Source organism: Rhododendron vialii, chromosome 10a (genome assembly GCF_030253575.1).
Source record: "Rhododendron vialii isolate Sample 1 chromosome 10a, ASM3025357v1".
NCBI lineage: Eukaryota > Viridiplantae > Streptophyta > Magnoliopsida > Ericales > Ericaceae > Rhododendron > Rhododendron vialii.
In genome coordinates, this window is record NC_080566.1 from 9,965,645 (window position 1) to 9,990,979 (window position 25,335).

The 25,335-nt window shown below is 34.9% G+C and overlaps 1 protein-coding gene, 1 long non-coding RNA gene and 1 other non-coding gene across 5 annotated transcripts; 1 reads left to right on the top strand and 2 right to left on the bottom strand.

Annotated features, from left to right (window-relative positions):
• Positions 1–4,524: 4,524 nt before the first annotated feature.
• Positions 4,525–13,971, top strand: LOC131303315 (glycine-rich domain-containing protein 1-like). 3 transcript variants are annotated; one of them, XM_058330125.1, is made up of 10 exons: positions 4,525–4,710; positions 5,521–5,691; positions 6,632–6,749; positions 6,868–7,191; positions 7,853–8,308; positions 9,342–9,877; positions 11,500–11,683; positions 12,316–12,471; positions 13,026–13,611; positions 13,660–13,971. In XM_058330125.1, the coding sequence occupies exons 2-10, from the start codon at positions 5,534–5,536 to the stop codon at positions 13,734–13,736; spliced, it is 2,595 nt and encodes an 864-aa protein (XP_058186108.1). In that variant the 5' UTR covers positions 4,525–4,710; positions 5,521–5,533; the 3' UTR covers positions 13,737–13,971. The 3 variants fall into 3 exon arrangements, with proteins under 3 accessions (XP_058186108.1, XP_058186106.1, XP_058186107.1); XM_058330123.1 differs by having other exon boundaries at positions 13,026–13,971; XM_058330124.1 differs by having other exon boundaries at positions 11,506–11,683; positions 13,026–13,971.
• A 209-nt stretch (positions 13,972–14,180) lies between these two features.
• LOC131303318 (uncharacterized) lies at positions 14,181–15,640 on the bottom strand. Its single transcript, XR_009191944.1, has 3 exons — positions 15,616–15,640; positions 15,019–15,136; positions 14,181–14,468 (listed from the first exon to the last, which is right to left on the bottom strand). It is a non-coding gene; the product is annotated as an uncharacterized LOC131303318 (long non-coding RNA).
• Positions 15,641–20,811: 5,171 nt separating this feature from the next.
• Positions 20,812–20,945, bottom strand: LOC131305851 (small nucleolar RNA snoR111). The gene has a single exon (XR_009193404.1). It is a non-coding gene; the product is annotated as a small nucleolar RNA snoR111 (small nucleolar RNA).
• Between the last annotated feature and the right edge of the window lie 4,390 nt (positions 20,946–25,335).

The following is a 25,335-nucleotide window of genomic DNA, read 5'->3' on the forward strand; positions in this document are numbered from 1 at the left end:
TACGCGTAAGCTGGCCCGAACAACTGACTTTTACATCTCTAAAAACAACTTATTGTGTGGTCAACAACTCAAAGTTTCTATCCAAGGACAGGCTTATGGATCCGGAGGGAGGTGAAGGCAGTGGGGATTTCGGCATTGTAGCATTTCTCAATAGTTTGTGACGCTGAGTTTTTTTTTAAAAAAAAAAAAAAATTCAATATCAATCCTTCAAAATAACAATTACATGTGAATTCACCCACGAAATTAAAATATTTTGTATAAAAGTTCATAGTCAATGTTTTCCTTGCAAATATTATGGCTGACTTTGACCTAAATTTTCATTAAAGACAACCCGTATAATTGATGTTTAGTAATTTTTTGTCAAAATTTTTAAAATTAATCATTGGTCTCCACAAAAAGAACTAAATAAGTATAAAAGTATAATCGAAGCTAAAAATTCAAGTATGACGAACCTAGCTAAAAATACTTAAGAAGGTAAAAATTTGTCTTTTCAAACATTTTTCATCTTTGGTGAGCTATTTGTGACTGTTGATCAGAAGATTTTATTTTCATAATGTCATGCGTTAGGAAAAATGAAGCAAATATATATGTTAAAAAGAAAATTTCAACCATCGACATATGACTTTACACCCCCAAATGCACACAGTCACATACAATAAAACTCAAAAAATGACAACAAGACTAATGGGTGTTTTGACTTAATAATCTCTCGGGTTATTTTTTGGTTATTATTTACGTTCTTATTGTACTTTTTAGCTTTGCATTTTTTGTTGTTGTGAATTATTGAATTGATGAGAGGAATCTGCAAGTATAAATTTATAACCAAAACTTTAAAATTTTGGATAAAGATAAAAATAATCCAAAAATTCTGTCTATTTTGGATTATTTTTTTATGTTTAGTGAACTTTTTTAAGATCTTGATTATATCTGTTTTACTTTTAAGATTCCTCTCATCGAGGCAAAATAGTTCATAAACAATTAACTTATAATTAACAAAGGCAGTTTTTTTTAAATCAATAAAAATATAAAACCATAACAACCTAAGACAACCAATTAAGTTCATCAAACACACCCAAGCTGGGTGAAACAGCCTTCTACTTTGTCCAAAGTCATTGTCGGACCCAAAAAACAATTGCCACGAAAGCACGAGAAATTTAATAGGTTCTTTACGTGTTCATCTCTCAAATAAAATTTTATGTTGTAGATTTAATCGAAGATTAAAAAATATATGACATTACCAACGATTTAATTTTTTTGAGCTATTTATTCCGTAACAAAATCTGTGTACCTTTTTTTTTTATATCTAAGAATATAATATAATATAATATATTTAAAATTATTGCAAAATAATTTAAAATTCATTGGAAGAAAATATATCTTTAATACTCCCTCTGTCCCCTTTTTTAGAGTCCAGTATTTTATTTTGAAATGTCCCTAAATAAATGGTCATTTTGTAAAGTTAGTTGATAAAAATTAATACATATTTTATTTTGAAAAGTTAGTGAATAAAAATGTAATGATGATGTCTTTATAGAAAATACTACGTATGTAGGGAAATTAGAGATAAAAATTGATACAAAAGGTATAATAATAACATTTGCTTAATAAATTGAATTACGAAGCTCGATACTTAAAAGATGGGGAGTCTCTTTTCGCACCCCCGTGACACACCCCTCCCCTCCGTACCCCACCACTTTCCCCCCCTTGCCCTTCCTCTTCCCTCCAGTTTTGTCTTTATTTTTTTTACTTATACTAGTTTTTTTTTTTACTTTTAAAAGACTTTAATTACTGTTCCCTTTTTTTTTATTTTACTTTTACTAGTTTTTTTTGTTTTACTTTTAAAAGACTTTAATTATTGTTTTGTCTTTTTTTTTTACTTATGCTAGTTTTTTTTTTTACTTTTAAAAGACTTTAATTATTGTTCCTTTTTCTTTTTTCTTTTTTTACTTTTACTAGTTTTTTTGTTTTACTTTTAAAAGACTTTAATTATTGTTTTAGTTTTTTTTTAAACTTTTACTAGTTTTTTTTGTTTTACTTTTAAAAAACTTTAATTACTGTTTTAGTTTTTTTTTCTTACTTTTACTAGTTTTTTTTGTTTTACTTTTACTAGTTTCTTTTCTTTTACTTTTACAAGTTTTTTTTGTTTTACTTTTAAAAGACTTCTTACTATAATTTTAATTGATAAATGAATAATTAAAATATAACTTGTACTAATTTTAATTAATAAACGAATATTAAAATATAACTTGTACTAATTTCGTCGAAGAGTGAAAATAAATGAGTGGTTATAGTTGAAGATAAAACGATAAAAGGAAATCTGAATAAGTGGTTAAAAATAAAATAGATAAAAGATATAAATAAATACAAAATTAATAAATTCAACAACATAAAAAATTATAAAATTAAAAAAAAAATTACTAACATATATAATACTAGTACTTGTCCATACCTACGGTACTACGTACGAGCATTTTTGTAATACATTTTTATTTTTTTATGCCAATACCAGAAGCCAAGCAGTGGGTAAAAAAAATCGATGGCATTTTGTAATATATTTGTAAGAGTGTGGGTGTTTTCTTAAGAGAGTTGGAGAGCACACATCAGTCATTGGATCAAATGAATCTCAGCATTCTTTCAACTTATGTTTGTGTGGTCCTCACACCCTTGTGTTTTATTAGGTAGATTAAATAATTAAAAAAACATATAAAGAGTAAAATATATAAATAAAAAGACCTAAATAAATAGATAAATGAATAATTAAATAAATAACGTAAATGGATTAATAAATTAAATAAAAAAGAAAATTATGTATAAAAAAAAAAGTGTTATTGTACAAACATTTTTCATCTTTAGTGAGCTATTTGTGACTTTGGATCATAAGATTTATTTTCATAATGTCATGCGTTAGGAAAAAATGAAGCAAATATATATGTTAAAAAGAAAATTTCAACCATCGACATACGACTTTACACCTCCAAATGCACACAGTCACATACAATAAAACTCAGAAAATGACAAACAAGACTAATGGGTGTTTTGACTTAATAATCTTTGGGTTTATTTTTTGGTTATTATTTAAGATCTTATTGTACTTTTTAGCTTTGCATTTTTTTTTTTTTTTGAATTATTGAATTGATGAGAGGAATCTGCAAGTATAAATTTATAACCAAAACTTTAAAATTTTGGATAAAGATAAAAATAATCCAAAAATTCTGTCTATTTTGGATTATTTTTTATGTTCAGTGAACTTTTTAAGATCTTGATTCTATCTTCTTCTTCTTCTTTTTTTAAGATTTCTCTCATCGAGACAGAATAGTTATAAAAAATTAACTTATAATTAATTAAGGCAATTTTTTAAATTAATAAAAATATTAAACCATAACACCGTAAGACAACCAATTAAGTTCATCAAACACACCCTAGATGGGCAAAACAGCCTTCTACTTTGTCCAAAGTCATTGTTGGACCCAAAAAACAATTGCTACGAAAGCACGAGAAATTTAATAGGTTCTTTACGTGGTTATCTCTCCAAAAAATTTTATGTTGTAGATTTAATCGAAGTATTAAAAAAATATATGAAGATTACCAACGATTTAATTTTTTTGAGCTATTTATTCCGTAACAAAATCTGTGTAAATTTTTTTTTAATATCTAAGAATATATTATAATATAATATATTTTAAATTATTGCAAAATAATTTAAAATTCATTGGAAGAAAATATATCTTTAATACTTTATCTGTCCCCTTTTTAGAGTCCAATACTTTGTTTTGGGATGTCCTTAAGTGTCCATTTTTTTAAAAGTTAGTAGGTAAAAGTTAGTACATTTTTTATTTTGCTCTTAAAAGTAGATTTTATTTTATAAAGTTAATAAGTAAAAGTGAATAATGATGTCTTCATAGAGAGTATATAGGGAAATTAGAAGTAAAAATTGATGCAAAAGGCATAATGATATCTGCTTAATAAATTGAATTACGAAGCTCAATACTTAAAAGATGGAGGAAAAGTTTGATTTTTCATAAGGTTGCTGATTTTGCCACTTTCTTTTTTGTTAACACTACTCCCTTGCAAAAATACACTTGCAGGAGAGTGGCGTTAATAAAAAGGGAGTAGCAAAATCATTTCCCTTTCGGTTGTGTTTGGTTGGGAGTTTAGTTTAGTTTAGATGGGTGAAGAGAGAAATAGAGTAATGATTAAAGATATAGGTAATGATTGGAGAGATATAGAGAGAGATAAGAAAGTAATAATTGAAAAAATAGAATAATAATTGGAGAAAGAAATAAAATAATGATTGAAAATAAAACTAAAACTAAAACTAAAACTAAACGGTTAACCGAACAAAGATATATCGTAGTAAGTATTTAGAAGGAGGAAGTACACGCGCCTCAGCTTTTTGTTGCGCGCGTGCTACAGATCACAAAATATCGCGCGTCACGCTCTGGTATTTAAACGGATAAGGGCATTCTCGTCCCACCAAAAAGTTGGTACTTTTGACATCGGAGACGTGTATCGTACTCGTGTTTTGCTCCCAGGGATAGTATAAATTGAGGGAGGGACGACCATATCCGAGCCCAGAAGAGAAGAGAGAGAGAGAGAGAGAGAGAGAGAGAGAGAAAGATTGGAATTGAAGTTGAAGTGTCAACAACTCGCCGTTGATCAATCCACTACGCGTAGCCGTCGCCGGAAAACTTTCGCCGCTCATCTCTTCTGGTAATGGCAGACAGAAACCTTTGTCTCGACCTCTCAATAACTGCGTTATTCTTCACCTCTTAAACTTTGACCGAACTAGATTTCCTTGCTAATTAACCTCAACAGCACTCAATACTTAGCTCGAATTGGAGAATTCGCTTCTGAATTTTAATGCCATGAGATTTCGAGAAGCAGTGGTGTGATCTGAAGTTTGAATTGGAGTCTTATTTGGGATCATTTTATGTTTACAACTGCGTTATTGAAATTTTTTCATTATATATCTTGATCAATTGTCGAAACTGTTTCTTTTTTGCTTTTTCATTTTGTCTGATTATTTTGTTTGTTTTCTTTTGACGTTGTTGATTGGAAGTTGGATACAGATGTTCCAAAGGAATGGTTGCTTAGTTACAGTAACGAGTTTTGAATCTCTATATTTCGCGTCAATTGCTTTGATTATTGTTTAACAAATGTTTTTCAATGGCTGGAGAACATGATTTTTCTACTTATTTTTAGCGTCTTAAATCGTGAACAAATTAGCTGCTGAAATTAGATTAATTTGCAAAACTATTGGCAAAAAATTTGGTGCACTTATTTTTGCGTGTTATATTGTGAACAAATTAGCTGCTGAAATTAGGTTAATTTGAAAAACTATTGGCAAAATTTGGTGCTGTTTGTTTGTATATCTGAGCACAACCTTTTTATTTTATTTTATTTCTTTCCTTGTTTGAAGTTGCAGACCCCAATTGATTGGGACACAATGATCGGTTTGGTTTGGTTTCCTTGTTTGAAGTTATTGCGTAAACAAGTTTGATGTGAGGAGGTGTGTTGTAGGTGAGAATAGCGTATGGAGAAGGAACAAGAATTAGAGTGGGCAGAGGCCCAGAAGATTGGGATTACTGTAGACCTAGTTGCTGCAGCCAAACGGCAACTGAAATTTCTTGCAGCTGTTGATAGGAACCGCTGGCTCTATGAAGGCCCTGCTCTCGAAAGAGCCATCTACAGGTAATTTGATTTAGTTACTTTGTTGATCTTTTGGAGTTGCTTATAGGACATTTCGGATGTTGTGAAATTTAGTTTGTGGCTTTTGCTTTTCTATAAGATTCAAGGTTTTAAATCGCGGTATCGGGAAACGTAATGATATCGTGATATGGCCGTACATCAGACCATATTGGTCCGTATGTGTGACTCAGGGTTTTAAATCGTGGTATCGGGAAACGTAACGGTATCGGTAATATGGCCCTCTATCAGACCATATCGGTTCGAATCGGCTGATACTTAAGTAATGATATCGAAGGTCAAAAATTCCGTTACGTAACGGCCGATATGATACGTGATGGCCTTATTTAAAACCCTACGTTTGGTAATAACTAACAAAGGATTACAAAGGTCAGATTTCTAACACAGCCTCTCGTCTACTACTGTTTTTGTTAAAGAACCCTTCTGTACAAATTGCAATAAATACCTTGCTCACCAATCCGTAAAAGGCCCTATCCAATGACTCTGTTCAAGAAGTCTCAGAAAAATCAATGAGAATCTTCTAGTTATATTCATACTCTATTCTTCTGTTAAATTTACTCCATATATACCCTTCTAACCATTGTTGGAATAGTTTCCAACTTCATTTTGGTGCTAATTCATAGAATGACATTATCCCTAGTTTCTGCTTGATGAAATGAAATGCAACTGTTCTGGTTTCGGCACTGTGGTTGGTCTTTTCAAGTATTTAATAGATACCATGGATGATGCATAGTGTTTATATTAGGTTGGTAGTGATGTGGTTTTCCCAATGAATTGTATTCTTTTCAGATTTTGTGAAGCTATTGCATTCTTTTATGTGAGTTTGATATGTCATCTGATTCATCTGAAATCTTTCTTCATGTGCCTTGCAATAGAAGGTTTTTTTTAGTATCATGAGTAGAACTTTAAACAACCCTGATTTCAGGTACAATGCTTGTTGGCTGCCATTGCTTGCAAAATATTCTGAGGGCCAGATCATCGAAGGACCTTTGGTTGTTCCTCTTGATTGTGAATGGGTTTGGCATTGCCACAGGCTAAATCCAGTAAGTTTTTGAGGTGGAATTTAGATACTACCAACCATCTTTATGTTTGTGTGTTTATTTGTATACCCACATGTTGGCGTGGAGATTGATAAGATGTGTTTCTGAGTTTAATTTTCAGGTTAGGTACAAGTCCGACTGTGTGGAATTATATGGAAGGATTCTTGACAACCACAATGTTGTTTCTTCTATTCAAGGGTCTTCAAAAAGGGAAACTGAACAGACTTGGAACGAACTATATCCCAATGAACCCTATGATTTTCCTAAGAAGAAACAAAGGTCTTGCAAAATTGAAAGTGAACAAACTTGGAACAAATTGTACCCCAACGAACCCTATGATTTTGATTTGCCCAGTGGTTTCTTTGAAAAAGTATCTGGAGATGGAAAATACACACAATATGATTTGCTTTCAGCTGTTCAAAGGCAGGTTCCATTTTTTTACCAGGTAAGTGACAAAGCGGTCATGCTTAATTTCCTTTATACTACAACGCAGGAGATTTGAAACTAGTCATGGAATCATATAAGTCCAGTTATGTTGTGTTCTTTTATGGTATCATACTCGTATTTTGTGTAGATGACAGGGATGAATGATAACCTACACACATACTTGGTCTTACTTAAGTACAATTCCATCACTCTGGTGTTGCTCTAATCCAAAATTTATATGTCTAGATATAATTCTGTGGTTATTCTCCGTTGAACATTGGAGTGAAGAGAAAGCAATGAAAGGATTTTACTGCTGGAAACTCCTAGATCAAATCTTGTTTCTTTGTGCTGAGTGTAGCTCCTACCTGCTGTTCATCTGGCTCCATGTGATGTAAAAGTTTGGATATAGAATTCTCAAGATAAATCACCGTACTGGACATAAGCTTAGTCACTGGAGTACATTTTTTCCCCTGGGTGATCAACTTAACCAGTATCCACCACCCTTAACTTAATTGAACTTGTGTGTTTTCTTGCTAATCAACTTAACCAGTTTCCATACATACAATCATTTTGGACATAGAGCATTGGAATTTGAAAGTATGCGCTCCATGAAATATCTTGATCTTTTTTTCTTTTCTTATTTTTTTAATTTTCTATCTTCTTATTCCTATTTGGAACAGGTTTCCAGACCCCATATGGACAATGATCTCTTTCTTGAAGCAGCTGTAGCTAGATACAAAGGGTTTCTGCATCTAATCAAGAAGAACATGGAGAGATCTTTAAATCGCTTTTGTGTTCCAACATACGACGTTGACCTTATCTGGCACTCTCATCAGTTACAACCTGCTTGTTACTGCAAAGACCTCAAAGGAATACTTGGGAAGGTTTTAGAACATGATGACACAGATTCAGACAGATCAAAAGGGAAGAAGTTGGATTCTGGATTTTCTGATACTACCAAGCAGTGGGAGGATACATTTGGCACGAGGTATTGGAGAGCAGGGGCAATGTATAGAGGTTCTGCCCCATCTCCTATCATGGCGCCTCCTTGTTCTTCATATATTGTGGCCGAGAAGGTTGTTGCGTCCAATGAGCATAAGGAAACTGTACGTCTTCCTCGTGTGAAGGCTGTGGAGGTAATTTCAAAATCTTTGTACTCAATATTCTTTATTTTCTGTTGTATCATGGGTCCACATTCTACATAATTAAATTACTCCACATTTTGTACACCAATAGCTTTTTCTTGCACTGTTCATTGCACAACAATGATTACCAATATCATATATTTATGGTCGCACTCGATAACTTCTAAACATCTGCCTTATATTTAAGCTCAGTAGTTCTTCAATGAACATTAGTCAAGTATCAACAATTAACCTATAAACCCCTGGACGGCTGGACCCAGCATATTTGTTCCTGTGAAATATTGTAGCGTCCTGTGTCCCCCACTGATTTAGGGGAAGAGTGTGTGAGTTTTTCAGAATTCAGCTTTAGATCCAAACTTCACCATTAACTTCCTTCTTTTTCGTCAGTGTTGAATTTTTACCAGATTTACTTACACCCAGGTATGTTTATAGTTGTGCTGTCAGTTGAGTCTTGACTGAAGTGAAGGAAGTTGTCAGAGCTTGTCCCACATTGGGTAATTATAACCTCCAAAACTAGTATATGAGCCTAGGCATCCTCTTCACTCATTGTCAATTGGTTTTGAGTTGATGCTTTAAGATGGTATTATAGCTCGACTTTCGGAGGCTTTTGGACAAGACTTTCTTGATTGATTGCCCCATTATTTGTGCCATAAGTGCAGACAAGACTTTCTTGATTGATTGCCCCGTTATTTGTGCCATAAGTGCACCTTGTTTCGTTATGATTCCATTATTGTGGATCCTTTGCTTACCTCTCCATGTGCAGGTTAGGTCATGCGTGCAAGGGAGTGTTAGAGCTGTCCCGAATTGGTTAATTATAACCTCCAAAACTATTATCCCTCTCCATTCCTTAGCAATTGGTTTTGAGTTGGATGCTTGAATAGAAGTTATAGTGCTTCTTGCTTGAGTTCAATAGTGTGCTTTGTTGAATGGTGAATGGGGTTCTTGTAGCCTTTTTTTTTTTTTTTTTTTATCATCGGGTTCTTGTAGCCTGACTCATTGTTTCTTCTCACGTTATTTTTTGCAGGTCATGGTGGAATTTGTTGGTGTCAGAAACTTACCAGAAGACCACAAGGGAACTCTGTCTGTCATATTTGCTAAATCACAGCCTGATACAATCTTCAATGCCAAGAGGAGACTCAGTATTTTATCAGAGTCTGGGGAGAAACAGGTTGCTTCTTTCAATTGTCAATCTAATGGATATCTGCTATTTGAACTGGTCTCCCGCTCTCCTTCCAACTTAAAACTATCAAGGCCATATAAAACTTTGGGTTCCACTTCTTTCTCTCTGGAGCATTTCCTGAACCCCGTTTCCACCCTCTCCGTTGAGAAGTGGTTGGAGTTGACGCCAAGTTGCCGAGTGGACTCAAAGCCAATAGGTCTAAGGGTTGCCCTCTCATTTTCCATTCCCACCCCAGCACCACATGTGCTTCACATGGTTCATTCCTACCCGTTCTGGAAGAGGTCTTGTTTTTTTCCATTTCCTGGAATGTTGCAATTCACTCAAAGTGGGACTCGTGTCATTGATGAAGGTTGCAATGAGGTCATCAGCCTCCAGATGAGGTATGTGACATGCCCCCACCCCCCCTCCCCGGCCCTTTTCTTTCTTTTTTTGTCACTTTAGCTTGCAAATGAGTTAGGTTGCATTTTGGTTTGGATGGTTTAAACTGTTTTGTTAGTTAGGTCAATGTTTGCATAGAATATTACGTATATCTTCATGAGAATGTGTCTCGGTAATAACACAGAAAAATTGTTCATTGTAAGTTTGAAATGTTTTCTCCTGTAGTGATCTGCTTAAAATTTATCTTAACCCTCACACCTCTTTAACAATATAAGATTTGGAATGTTTTGACCATGGTATACAGTGGTATTAGAATAAACAAAGGTTTCTTTTAGCTGTAGAAACCTGCTGTCAATGACAATATACTCGCAGGTTTTTGTTATGGCAGCGATGCTGGCAACAATTAAGGGTGTCTCAGAATCCGTCTCTCTCGTAGGAGTTAATCTTTAGTAACAAGATATTACAAGGTTCCATTGGCTTCATCTTTTAGACGAGTTTGCTCCTAGACCATAGCTGTATTGAGATGAATATAAATACACAACTTATTTTTGTGTAATTACTATTTTAGAGGGTGGCTGTCCCCAATTGATTTGGACTTGATTAATTTGGTTTACTATTTTAGAGCATAAAATTCTCACTGTAGTCATTAATCCAATAAAATGATCCATTAATCACTTCAATGATCTAATTAGTCTGTAGAAACATTGGATCAATCCAAACTTTGGTGAGTTCGCTCGAAATAATCATTCATTTGGGCAGCAGTTAGCTGCTCATTGTTGTGGCGTATACCTTCCATTGCTTCATTCATTCTCTAATCCTGTGAAATGATGAGCATTACCATGAGATTTACATGGATGAACTTGTCAATGATGGAATTTAGTAATTTACCAAGTATCTTGTCCCTTTCCTTGGTACAATTATCCAGTATCTTGTGCGTTGTATGATACCTATATACTTACAAAACTTGCTCTGAATATAACACTACTATATATAGGTTATGGTAAGGTACCATGATTTGCACTTCACCGTAAGAACATAAAAAAGTTGATCTTGAAGTTAGGCTATGTTTGGTTTGATGGAATGGGATCCTATGGAATGTCTACTCTGTTGTTTGGTTCACTAAAAATTGAAGGAATAGCCATTCCTCTTGGAATTATTATTCATTCAAATAAAGGAATAGCTATTCTATTTGAAAAGTAAAGAATTACAATTCCATTCCACCATCCCTATTTGGATTGTTAATGTCACTCACATAATTGCTATTGCCACTCCAAATGATACTAATGCCACTCCCAAAACTACTACTGCCACTCAAAATTCCATTCCATTTAGATGTGATTCTAGCATACCAAACGCTGGAATTGGAATGCAAATTCTATTCTTGCTATTGATTCCTAGCCACAACCAAACATGGGAATGTGAATGATTATTCCATTCTCAATTCCTCCAATTCCTTTCCTTTCTTAATAACTCCATTCCATCCAACCAAACACACCCTTGTATCTTCCCTGCAGTGAAGAAGTTAGTCATCATCTCTTGCTATTTTTGTTGTTACGTAGTATAAAGTATTCATTGTTAGAAGCACGTAAGAGTATGATGCTGATATCCCAAGTTTTTGTGGAAGGGGCAGAAATAACTCTAAATTGAAGAAAGAGGTGATTGGAATTTCAAAATCTGGCAAAGTATGTACTCTTGCCGAATTCGTAGGGGCAGAATGGTCTTTAATAGATTCTTCCCCATGGTCTCTCGACCTTCGGAAAAGATCCGATAAAGATGGTGACCTTTTTGAGCTCACAGGCCTTCGGAAGGTAACATATTTCTATTCCATTCATTTTCAGTTCATATTACGTCAGACTATGCACCCATGTTTTGTTGTTTTGGTATCCTGTTTGTATACTTCACTTTAGCCCCTAACTGAAGGGGAAGTTTTTGTCAAATAAATTCGGAAACACTTGGTTTTCCTCATGTAGGATGCTGTGGGAGATGGTTTGAACTTTCGACCTTTAGTGTCTGATGCTTTTGCTGCCAATTTCCCTATTGTTTTTGTTGGACCATGAATTCCATAAGTTGGGTGCAGAGGCAGGGAATTGAGAAACCAAAAAGGAGGGAGGGGATCATTCTTCAGTATAACAACTACGGGTGTCTATAGTTTATCCTCTTGCTGAGCAGGTCGTAAACCTTGGCGTTTTTGCCTCGGCAAAAGTTGTCTATGTTAGCAAGCCTGTGGTATCCGATTGTTATTCTTTATTCCTTTAGATGACGGCTAACAGAGATCATGCATTCACATAGTATAAATCTTATCAGTGACTTGCAAATGCATCCACTTGGAAAACAAGCAAGAAAGAGGCAATACCTGCAAATTTGTGTCACACAACATGTTTTAGTGCAGACTCGCAGTAGCTTTATAAACATGCATGACTAATATGAATTCTTGATACAGGTAAAACTATTCCCTGGTAGAAATCTGGAATATGAACCCAAGCAATGTGATAAGCATAGAAGCGAACGTGACTTCGTGACCTTAGTAGAATTCTCAGCAGAAGACCCGTATGGCAGGGCAATTGCATTGCTTGACTTGAAATCCGGGATTTCCAAGGTACATTTTTTGTTCTTCACTTATATCCGGATTTTTTTGTTCAGTGGTAAAGACTCAGCCCAATAACCTTAAGGTCTTGGGTTCGAGTCTCAGCACAACCACATTGTGTATTATTTTCAAAGGTTAGGCTTGTCCTATCCTCATCCATCCAATGGATTTAAGTTTAAAAAAACACCCAGTTGGTACCCATTAGAAAGTTAAAAAAGATAAAAATTTGTTTTGGTGTAGCTTTTGAATGATGGGATTTGACATTGTCATTCAGTGAGAATAGCTTAAATTGATTGATTTAAAATCCTGCATGTTAAAGATTGTAGTTATGCAAAGATCCATAAAATACAGGTACATCCCTTTTGCCTCTAATCCATTGACCGATCTGGTCACAGCCACCTATAGCTAAACCTCTTCTTTTTTTTTTTTCTTTTTTCTTTTTTTTATAGTGTGAATGATAAATCCCTTCCCTTGAAATCAACAGCTGTCCCAAAGGAGCCTTTTTTCAAGGCTAATGAAGTCTTCTCCTCCTAACTGACTGTGTCTACTTTTTCCTTTTACAACAGGTAAAAGAAGAATGGCTGGTATTGCCTGGAATCATTTTGACATTTATTCTTTCTGATATTTTGAGAGAGAAGGGATATGAAGGCCTACAACATAGTGAATTTGGAAACAAATTGATCACAAAGAAGGAAGCGGCCTTGAATGTGGACACGGCTAACAAAAACAGACTGGCATCAGAAAAAGCCACAGCATGTAGCGAAGGGTGTGATAGTGGGTGTAGAAATGCATTACTGAGAGGAGGTGGAAACACACTGAAAAGTGGTGGTTCTGGAGGCGGAAGTGGAAATATAGTGAAGAGTGGCAGTTGTGGTAGTGGTTGTGGCGGCAAATGTGGAAACATGGTTAAGAGCGGTGGTTGTGGCAGTGGTTGTGGAGGCAGTTGTGGAAATAAGGTGAACAGCAGTGGCTGTGGTGGTGGGTGTGGTGGTGGTAAATGTGGAATTACGGTGGACAGCGGTGGTTGTGGCGGGTGTGGTGGTGGTGGTGGTTGTGGAAGCGGATGTGGAAAGATGGTGAACAGCAGTGCGTGCGGTAGTGGTTGTGGTGGAAAATGTGGAAACTTGGTGAAGAGTGGTGGCTGCGGTAGTGGTTGTGGTGGAGACTGTGGGAACATGGTGAATAGTGGTGGATGCGGAGGTTGTGGGGGTGGTTGTGGCGGTAAGGCATCTGGAAAAAGTACTGCCAATCCCTCTGCCTTGGGAAACCCAAATTAAGCGCCTATCCAAGAGAAATGAAAAGAGTCTGCTTGCCTCTCGTTTTTCGCTTTCAGGAGATCGGTTCCTAAAGTAGTTTCTTTGTGTCGAAACTCTGGTTCCTGCATTGTTGATGTCGAAAGCTTAATACCATCATGTATCTTGTTGTGTTCTTTAATAAAGCCTTCTGATGACCATTTCTCAGGTTGTCTGTTGGTTCAAATCCATCAATAAGAATTTGCTCGGTGTTTGGTCATCAACTGTTGTGATGACCGATTCACAGCGGCGTTTGCCTCTTGTTTGTAAAACTACTTAAGTACTGGACAACGAAATTGGAATGCAAAAGTGAAATCAAGATCATAAATTGCGATCGTAACATACACAAGAAGAAGAAAGTTATTCGTGTTCAGAGAGAGAGAGATTGTGAGAACTCCCCAAGTGAACACAAAGCCGATTCCGAGACCATAAACAAAGAGCATCACATCCACATACATTCATTTGGACTGATTAACCATGGTTACTGCAAAGTTTCATACATTCAATTGGAGTGATTACACATGATTACTAGTACAATGTTTTAGTGATTCAACATGGCCGCTAATCAAGATTATGGAAATCTTAAAAGTGGGGAATTAACGTAGAAGGAAAAGACCAATGGGAGACACCACCACAAGAAGGGATCAGCTGATGAAGATGATGGAAGGGTCACAGCAACACTCATCAACGAGGCAACAGCAACACAGAGCCGCCAGACTGGAAAACAAAGATTTTTGATCAAATCGACTCAATGAGAGAGAGAGAGAGAGAGAGAGAATGTGGGGTAGAGGAATTCCCGTTCAGTCAGTCTATCCGTCATTTTTTTTTCCCTTCTAATTCAGGTGTCCTACAAGCTTACGCCCGCATTTATATCAACGTTTTACTATTTGAAGATAAAATAGACGGCAAACTGTTCATATTATAAACGTTTTAGCAAAAGTGTTTCCCTGCACCAATCGAATCTTAATAGCTATCTTCACATTTGTGAAAGACAAAATAGAGTGTAGAAGACTCACATTTGCCAATTTTTTTTTTTTTTTTATAACTTACACAAAAAAAATAGACGACAAATGTGAGTCCTCCTACAATCTATTATGTCTTTCACAAATGTGAAGATAGCTGTTAATGTCCGACCGCGTGCAGGGAAACACTTCCACTAAAACGTTTACAATATGAACAGTTTCGATCCGGTCCACAACGGCCCGAAACAGGAATAAAAAAGACTGAGGATACACTGACTGGATGGGAGCTTGGTATGGAGAATTACCATCCCTCGAGGAAACCAGGTTCTCTTCTGGGAGGTGGAGGAGCAGCATAATACTGTGGAGGTGGAGGAGCAGAATAATACTGTGGAGGTGCCACTACAGGAGGGCCTTGGTAGTAACCTGATCAGAGAGAGAGAGAGAGAGAGAGAGAGAGAGAGTCAAAACCCAATTAAAGTGATAGAAAATGGAAGGGGGAAAAAACATATCCACATAAGCAACGATGCAAAGAAAAACTGGACAAATAAAAGAAATTTTTTGATGAAAGCGAAATGAGAAGTGATGAAAATGTATCAAGTTAGTGGATCTTGATTTAATTAAATTACCCAGAAAAAAGTACACAAAAATAAGAACGGGAAAAAAGAGAAAAAGGGAGGGAAGGCAAATCAACCATTTCTGGTGAACAAAAGGAAAGCTGAAAATATACCGATAAAAAAAAAGAGAGTAGTTAAAAATACTGGAACAACTTTTACTGAATGGAAATTGGAACTCATTTGGAACTGTGATGACAAAAGAGCGAAAATCCGTCAGTTGGGTACTCTAAATTTTTTTGTAAAAAACCCATGAAAAGGGAAAAAAGAAAAAAGAAATGCGGAGCGTACCTTGGGCAGGGTAGGGATAAGCATACTTTGGGTCAGCCATCTCTGATATCAAAATCAGAACTAGGAGAGAGAGAGAGAGAGAGAGAGAGAGAGTGTTTTAAAGTAGAAGAAGAAGAATAGGGTGTCTTTTGTTTTTAATCATGAATAGGGTGCCATTTGTTGTGATCAATTCTAAGGTAGGGGCGGACCGAAAAATTTCAACACCACACTCTTTTACACAGTCATTTACACTCATAATAAGGATGGTGCCCACACACACTGAGTATTCACACACCTACACTCACAACAAGGATATGGCCCATACACACTGAGTGTGTAGTGTGTGCGGACTCCACCTTTGTTGTGAATGTGGATGTGTGAATGGATGTGGTGGTAGAATGATTGGGGGTGGACCTAGTGCTCATGGACCCGGGACTTGTGAATTTATGCCATTATTCCCTTCCTCGTTCTTTTGTCCATCGTTCTATTCTAATTGGATAAAAAAATTAATTATAACTTTAATTGATAATACAATTTAAATGTAATATGGATGTTTGATAGATCTCACTAAACCATTTTAAACGATATTTTTAAAATCACCTAAAAAATTATAAATTGTAAAATATAATCAATTAAAAAGTATCACGGACTCCCAAAAGAGACTAAAGAATATGAACGGAGAGGGTATTTTAGGTTTAAAACTTATTTTTTTTGGGTAAGTTGGTTTGAAACTTTCCGGGTGTTATTAATTCTTTTGGTGTAAGCTCATACAAAATTTTGCTTTGATTTTAATTGGGATTCTTGCAAATGTGCAGTGGAATTGGGATCATTTATCAGGATTAAATGAGGCGCGCATAAGCTGGCCTGACACTATGAGTTTTGAAAAAAATTGTTTGTTATGTTTACAAACGTACATGTATGTCTCATTCAAAAGAGTAAGTCTACAGTTACCGATCGGAATCCCGACGTCCCACCGGGCACGCTCCGGCCACCGGAAGACCGATCCGATCCGTCCAATAATTTTAAAAAAAAAAACCGAGTGGGCTTACGTGAGAATAAACGGCATCCGACGTGTGTAAGTGGCCGATCCAAGCACTCCATTTTTGTGTTTGGATCGGCCACTTATACACGTCGGATGCCATTTATTCTCGTGTAAGCCCCAATCTGTTTTTTTTTTTTAGAATTATTGGACGGATCGGATCGGCCATCCGGTGGCCGGAGAGTGCCCGGCGGGGCGTCGGGATTCCGATCGAGATTTTCCGATCGGTAACCGTAGACTTTCTGCATTAAAAAATGGAGAGAGTTGGTATGGAATTGCACCGACTTTATGCGTCACGAAATAAGAATGTTTTAAAGTTGTTTTGGATTTATATGATTATTTCCGTAAAGTTATTTGGAGAATTTAAATAGGGTTCTATCCTACATTAATACATAAGTCCTAATCCTTATAGGTTTGAAAACTTATGTTTTCATCCTAAAATTTAAATAATACTTATTTAGCCCTTAATAATTTTTAACATTTTAATAGAGCCATTGCGGGGACCAAATTAAATAAGAGATATTGACCTTGACAAAGTTAATATCCCTTATTTAATTTGGTTTGCGCAGCGGCAATCATGACAAAATAATCTGGAATCACGACAAAATCATCCGGAATGTAAAATTACTATTAAAAGTTAGTTTAAGGTCTTAAAATTCTTTACTATATAGGTGAAAAAATTCGGGATGTAAAACTAACATAAAAAATTAGTTTAAGGTTATAAAATTCTTTATTATATAGGTAAAGAAATTCAGGATGTAAGTTAATTTTAGATCTTGAATTTCTGTATTTGTCATAATTCATGTATTTGTCATTATTTCTGTATTTGTCATGAGTAATGGTGTTTTAGGTATTATTTTAAATTTCAGAATGTCGACTTAAGTATTCAAACTTAATAGGATGGACACCTAAATAAGTTCACGAAATAGGATGGCTATTTAATTTCTTCAAGTTATTTTTCTCTTTCAAAGTCTCTCCATTTTTCATTTTCCTGTATTTTTTCTCCATGTTTGGACTGTATTTGTGTGGAAAAAAACGCACATAAAAAGAGAGGAACGGAGTCAAAAAGAGAAGGAACGCTACCCTTGTCGGATTCTCAAATTTTGAAAGGAAAAAAGGGGTAAATGAAATTGGAGAAATGATTGTGTACTTGTCCTAAGTTACAATGTTCAACTTTTATGAAAAAAGAGTTGATACTCTTGTAGGATTGAGATGGGTTGATTGGATTAGGGTAATGCAAAATTTTGTTCTCGGGATTGTTCTAACATTCCCTCAAAGGGATAGGATAATAAGTACTCATTCCGTTCCAATTTACTTGTCTCAGTTCTATTCTAACTTGATAAAAAAAACTAGTTATATCTTTAATTGGCAATGAATTTTATAGTCAATATAAATCTTGTTTGAAAGATCTCGATTTGTTCTATAATACAATGTTTTCAAAATCACCTAAAACATTATAAATTACGAGATATAATCAATTGAAAAGTGACACGAACTCCCAAAAGTGACAATTTTAAATTGGGACGGAGGTAGTAAAAAAGTGCATTGATATCCGAGAATGTGTATTGATATTTGTGAAAGTGTATTAATATCCGTGAGATATGCTTTAATATTCGAACTTGTTTAGAATTATGTGTATATTATCATTTGCCTAGTGGACGGAGATTAACAAAACTGCTCATAAATATACTTGCAATTATAGAATCCATAGGCCAAGGCTATGTTAGGTGCTATTTGATAAAACTGAAAATTAAAATTGAAAGTTAAAAAATTAAGTACTAAAAGTTTAATGCTGAATTTTTTAAATTGAGAAAAAGTTGTTTGATAGACATATTGAACATTGATGATGTATTTGGTTCCCTTCTCAAAAAAAAAAAAAAAAAAATTCAACTTCAACACAACTCATTACCCTTACTTTCAATCATTACCTTTATTTCTCCATCCACTCATTACCTTTATTTCCAATCTTACTCTCATTTCTCTCCAATTATTATTTTTATCTCCAATTATTACTTTTATTTCTCTCTTCACTCATTACCCAAAAAAATTTCTCAAAAAAACTCCCAAAAGGGATTCGAACAAAGCATGAATGAAAACAAATGATTAGGACTGTAAAACGAACAGATCAATTTGCGAGCTTGACTCGGCTCATTAGTGCTTGGCTCGGTTTGGCTCGTTTAGTAAATGACTAAATTCGGTTCATTAAGACTCAAGCTCAAGTTTTTGGCTCGTTTACAGCCCTAATGATCAATTAATTTTAGTTTCATTAGTTACAATGATTCTCTTAATTTTAATTACTAATGGTTACCATGTATTTGTGGTAGTGGCGCGGACGCTGGAGTGGTGATTGTGGTGGTGGTGGAGGCAAGAATGGTGGTGGTTTTGTGTTGGAGTGATGGTGGTAGAGTGGTGGCGGTGTGGAGATTGTGCTGGCAGTGGTGGAGTGGTGGTGGTGGGGGGTGATTAGAGTAGTGGTGGTGGGGGTGATTAGAGTCGTGGTGGTGGGGTGGTGTGTGCGGAGGCGTTAGGACTGCAAATGAGTCAAGTCTAGCCGAGCTTTGCCGTGCTCAAGCTTGTTTATTAAGTTTTTAACAAACCCGAGCTCGAGCTCAAGCTTAATGAAAACTTAACGAACTGAGCTTGAGCCAAGTAGGCATTGGCTTGACTCGAGTTTGACCTTGTTCATGAGCCTTAACGGGCCAACGAAAAACGTATATATATGCTCGCATAGGCCTAATACAACAACAAAATATTTTGATTGTGAAGATTATCTTTCGTTTTCCTATGCTCTACTACAAGAAAATAACCTCAATTTTAGAATAATAATAACATGTAATATATTTTTGTAAGGATTGTGCAACAATGTATCAAAATGTTAATTCTAATTGTGGCAATTAACTTAAAAAGTCTACTAAGTTTTGGCTTGCGAGCCAATTCGAGCCGAGCCTCTGCTGGCTTGTGCCTGGCTTGATAACGAAATGAGCCTAGAATTTGAGTTTGAGCTAATTTATTTATATCTTGAGTCGACCTTGAACGAACTTTTACCGAATCGAATCTCGAGCGGCTCTGTTCGTTTGCTGTCCTAGGAGGCGTTGGCTTGGAGAGCAGCTAATAGCTATGGTTTTTGCGTTGATGCTGGGACGGGATTCGATTGTGATAGAGGGGGATTCTCATCATCTAGTGCGACAACACCAAAAAGACTATCCGTACCTAACTTTTTACGATCTTAAGAGCTTTGATACCTCTGGGCTCGACACCAAAGTTGGCTAGGTTGAATTCGTGACAACGAGAGGGGGGTGGGAGTGTGTTTCACCTCATCAAAAAAAAAAAAAAAATTCTATTCGAAAATTATTCTGAATGGATAAATTAACGATACAGATACAATTCAAAATGAATCTGTACTATTGATTTATTTATAGAAGAGCCTAAGAGAATGGATTTACGGAGGTCCACTCACATGTTGCCACATCACCTATTTAGAAGACCCACCCACTAATCTTGACCTCTCACATACACCTTTTCTCACCCAATAAACTTTCCCCATCCTAAAGAAAAAGAAGGTTTTGAAAAAAGGAAGGTAATTTCAAGCCCAAAAATCATGTGTTTACGTAAATAATTTTTCTACTAATATGGATCTTGTTTGATAGATTTCATTGAGATCTTTTATACGGTGCAAGAAAAATCAAAAAATTATTTTTCATTTTCATTATATTTGAGTTTGAAATTTGAAAAAAAAGAACTTTTAAAAAAGGAACCTTAGTTGGAACACCCCCAATCCACCGTCGACCATTGAATAACGTAGCCGTCGCCTCCCAATCCTTCACTTCTCCTTCCAATCTCGACCCTATAGTGTTGTCCTTTGATCTTATTTTCTTCAACCGCATTTTGTTTTTTTTGAAAATGTTCAACCACTTATTAAATACCCAATCTGAAAGCGGAACATCAAAAAACTAGAAAGAAAGCTGTAACTCAGAATACTGTGTCAAATTCCTTCGGGTTTCAGTTGAGCAAAAAAGGAGAGAAAGGTCAGAGCAAATTGACGAAACAAACCAATTTACGGTGACCAAATGAATTGCATTTAAACCTAAATTAACCCAGGTCACGACTTTCATCAGAAACCCCAAATTGGATAGTTCAATTTGCTATTCACAGCTTCAAAAAGAGAAATTTAGAGCGGAATATGGATGAGGAACAATCGAATCATCAATTCGAGGAGTGATGAATGAAACGATATCTCTTCATAATCATTTATTTAACTTTTTCTGTGTTTGAAGAACAGATGGGGTGTTCTATTAATCTGTTCTATAATTTCTCAAACAGAGAGGGAAGGATTGGGAGGCAATGGCGAATTCAGCGGTGGGATGGGTAGAGAGAGAAGGGAAGTGGAGCAGAGATAGGAATGAGGGATAGGGGAATTTTCTTGGGTGAGAAAGGGTGTTGGAGACAGGTGAAGATTAGTGGATGGGTTTTGGGTTTTTTTTGCCCGGGTGCCTTAACGTGTTTTGATAATTAATATCTGTCAATGACATTTTCAGCATTAATAAATGTTCTTAGCATGTGGTATTAAATTATTAATTATCAAAACACGTCATGATCCGTCATTTTCCCTTCTTTTTTTTTGCCCTAGTTTGGACTCAACTTGTTGGGTCTTAATCAACTTCCTTCGCGTGGTTAGGAGAAGAGAGTATTGGATGGTCAGGCCGGTGTATTCTTGATCATATTAGCTATGAACTTCGTGTTTTGAGTTAATAAAACTTATTTTTTGCCGTTTCAAAAAAAAAAAAAAAAGTGGATGGGTCTTAAATAGGTGATGTGACAACATGTGAGTAGATCTCGGAAAATCCACTCTTTTAGGCGTTTTCCGTAAATAAGTTTTCCTTTTCTCCTTTACCCATTAATGTTAATCACAGGGGCACAATTCGAGAAGACAGGGGTGGAGGTCCATAGATCGGCTAATTTGGTTGTTCATATTTCAGCTAGCTCGGGATTGCGAGGCTCTAGTATTAAAATTTAGAAAGTTAGGCCTCCTCTTTGGTTATTGAGCTCTATCGAACATGATAACCCCTTTCTTTGATGTAATTCTTGATGGTTATTGAATAAAATTCCTACAGTTCTTGAAGAAAAAAATAAAAAACCACCCCTCCGTCGATTTGAATAGGATTTGATAATCTAGTTTAATAAAATACTCAATAATTTGATTTCTAAGGTAATTCAGTTTTTATGTTTGGATAAGTCCAGAATCCTTTCCAAGAAATAATTGTTCTTTTTGGGTTTCGAATGAGGTTTTGAGTAGAGAGAGATAGATAGAGAAAATGTATTGGAGACCATACGCAGGAGTTTTAAAAGCCCCCAAACGAATGAACTAGATTCCTGATAATTCAAGAATGTAGTTTCAAACAAAATAAATCAAAAAATTACTCTTTTATTTTATTTTAATGTGCGAATTTAAAATCACCTTCTCATCCATCCTTCACCTTCATGACATCCAGAACAGCCTCAGGAATTTTTTTAGTTTCATTTCAAACTTCTAATGCTTTGTTTGAAACATAGAGAAAGAAAGTGGAATAAGGGAAAATTTAAAACATTTTCCTTCGCCATTTCAGTTTGAGAGAAAAAAATATAAAAATTAAAAAACATAAAGACTAAGCACAGTGACAATTTCTTTTATTTTTTACTCCCTGTTCCAAAAATATTGTTTAGTTTGCAAAACGAAAACTCAAAAAAATGCATTTTGATAAGAAAATTTCAATTTTTTTGGTTAAATTGGAAGAACCTATTCATATCTGGTAACTAGCGGCAAAAATTTTAGATTTTTTTCAATGAACATGAATTATTTGTAGTCCTCATTTTGTTGACCTAATAATCCTTTTAAGACGAATCTCATATATTTTTCTTCTTAATTATTTTTTATTATCTTCTTTCACTTTTTACAAATTCAAAACAAAGCATATATAATGTAGTGGGCCAGAGTCCAAAAAATTGGGTTGAAAGGCTGGGGTTTTCCGTAAAAGCTTTGTTCATAGCTCAAGGCCCCGTTTCAGAAACTTTCTTTAAAAATAAGCAGTTTATTTCATATTTTCAAACTCAAAAATAAAATAAATGAAAAATAATTTTTCAATTTTTTTTTATCTCATTGAGATCTCCAAACAAGATCCATATTGCATATTTTTAGATTTCAATAAATTCATAATTTTTGAGTTTGAAATTTCCTTCTTAAAAAATAAAGACTCAAAAATAAAATAAATAAAAAATAATTTTTCAAAATTTTTTTGAATCGTATAACAGATCTCATCGAGATCCTCCAAACAAGATTCATATTGCATATTTTTAGATTTCAATAAATTCATAATTTTTGGGTTTGAAATTGTCTTCTTAAAAAATAAAGATTTATTTTTTGTTTCGGAACGAAGCCTAAGAACTCTAGACAATTGTTTATGTTAAATAAACTTTTAGTCGATACATGTAAGAAGGATGACATCTCAAAATTCTTTTATTATTATTTTTTTTTGGGTTTTAACCATTTATTAGTTTTTTTTTTTTTTTTTTTTGACATGAAGGAGTAGTTCTTTAAGTCCCATTTATACAATATGAAAACCCAGCCTTAATTAAGGGGCAGCTGAACAAATCTTCTTGTTTTGGGGGGCCAGTATTGGCACACTTTTTTAAACGTTGGTCTTCCACTTATAATTCCATGTTTTCAGGTGTCACTCCTAACTCATGACTACTATTTATTTATTTATTTTTTAAATGTGAGAAGTTGTATTCAACTGTGAAGCGAAAGTCTACACAACAGAAAGAAGCTTCATGGGGGCAAATGGGCGTCCACAGACCAGACAAATCATTAGAGAGGACAATTAGAGCACAATATGTGTAGCTTTATTTCAAACTCGCCTTGCGAGATCAGGTTCGCAGAAAATAAAATTAATACCAAGCATATGACCAACAAACCACCGGACTAAATTCGGACAGAAACTGGACTAAATCCAGACGAAATAAAGAAAAAAAAAATACACTCGCTCCGAACTCATGACTACTTTACAAGCCCATTTTAATTGTTTTTTATTTTTTATCGGCAAAAGATGAATTTTATTAAAAACGGGAAAAGGGAAAGAGAATCCAACAAACAGTTGGATAATACACCTCAAGAGCAAAGCCCAAAACACCCAGCTGATTAATGATAATGTTCCTAATGTTTTTGACAGCCTTGTTCGCTTTGGAGTCTCAAAACCCCTAGACATGCACAGTCTCTAATAATTCTCTCTTTCTCTCTCCCCACTCATTATTTAAAAAAACTCTCTTAAAACCCGAATCGAACAGTGCCAGTCTAGGGGTTTATGTAGAGATGTATGCTGTAATGTACTAACAGCCGTAACTAATTGGTTTAAGCTACTGTGAGTGCCATAGGCATTTAAAGGGCTGACCTTGAATCAAATTTAATTAGTCCTAAACTTCTAGGCATAGACCTAGAACTTGGGGCACTTACAACAGGAAGTCCACTGCCTAGAACTCGGCACTTTCTTTTCCTATTTTGACTTTCACCATTTTTTACTATGTAAGACATGGGGTGTGATTATTTAGTGCTTCCGAAGCACATTTATGTGATGCCGCATATCTCTCCATACTGTCATTCGGTTCAAGATAGATCTTACCGCAATGTATAATGATAGAGGGGCATGTGGATTAATCATGCATGATACAATAGGGCACCAAGTAATTATATAAATATTTTTTTGGTTACAAGCACTAAGTAATTATCGTGCTAGCACAATTGGGCACATGACTAACGATATTTCTTTTCGGAATTGAATTAGATTTTAAGCAAATAAGTCAATAAAACGATAAATCAAAGAGGCCTATATGTATACATTTTGTATCCGAACATTGTATATATGGTGCATGTTTAATTTACTACGTACCTAAATTAATTTCTAGCTAACAATTATTTGCGTTGTCAAAATTGCTCGAAACATATGGACGCACTGTACAAAATTTGTTCGTATTAAACCAAAATAATATGTAACCAGTATCAATTAATGTAGTAACAAATCGCACAATAAAAAACGGATGGCACATGAACCATGAATAATCCTAAACACGCATAATGCTATTGTATAATTATACCGAAAAATGTGTAACATCCTAAATAAAATTCATCCCATCAAAATATATCACACACACACTACTCCAAAGTAGTTTCCTACAAACTTATCCAAATCTCTCTTCCACCACATATTTTTGTGAGTCCAAAATTAAGTGTATGAACTCACAAAGATGTGTGACGGGGAAGAGACATGAGACACCGCTTGCGGTGACCCCTTGGCCCGGGGAGCTAAATAACATCTCGCCCTTTTGTGAAATAATATATGCCAGGAATATCATATTTTACTCCACGTTGTGTGTTCATAAAGGAAATCTAAACTACACTTGCCCTTGTCTCTCATATACCTCTTTTTTTTTTTAGTGTTAAAGTTTTCCAATTTTGTTAATTTAAATTCTTGGAATTATTCCTAACATCCATGTCATTGTCTCGTGATTCTCAAAATTTTAAGGTAGGCTTCATTTGAACTAATTATATTTTTGCATTCTCTCTCATAAAAAAAATTTATGTTTTACATGAACTTTTGTTAGTTTTGTGTCGAATATGGTGGATTATTGGTTTATCTCGACGAGAGAAAAATTTTAAAAAGTACAAAATTATGGTT

Bases quoted from the DNA above. Each gene is read 5' to 3' on its own strand.
- LOC131303315 (XM_058330123.1), top strand. From the start codon at position 5,534: ATGGAGAAGGAACAAGAATTAGAGTGGGCAGAGGCCCAGAAGATTGGG. The intron at 9,878-11,499 runs GTATGTGACATG...TTTTTGTGGAAG, and splicing joins GTCATCAGCCTCCAGATGAG to GGGCAGAAATAACTCTAAAT. The intron at 12,472-13,025 runs GTACATTTTTTG...CTTTTACAACAG, and splicing joins TGAAATCCGGGATTTCCAAG to GTAAAAGAAGAATGGCTGGT.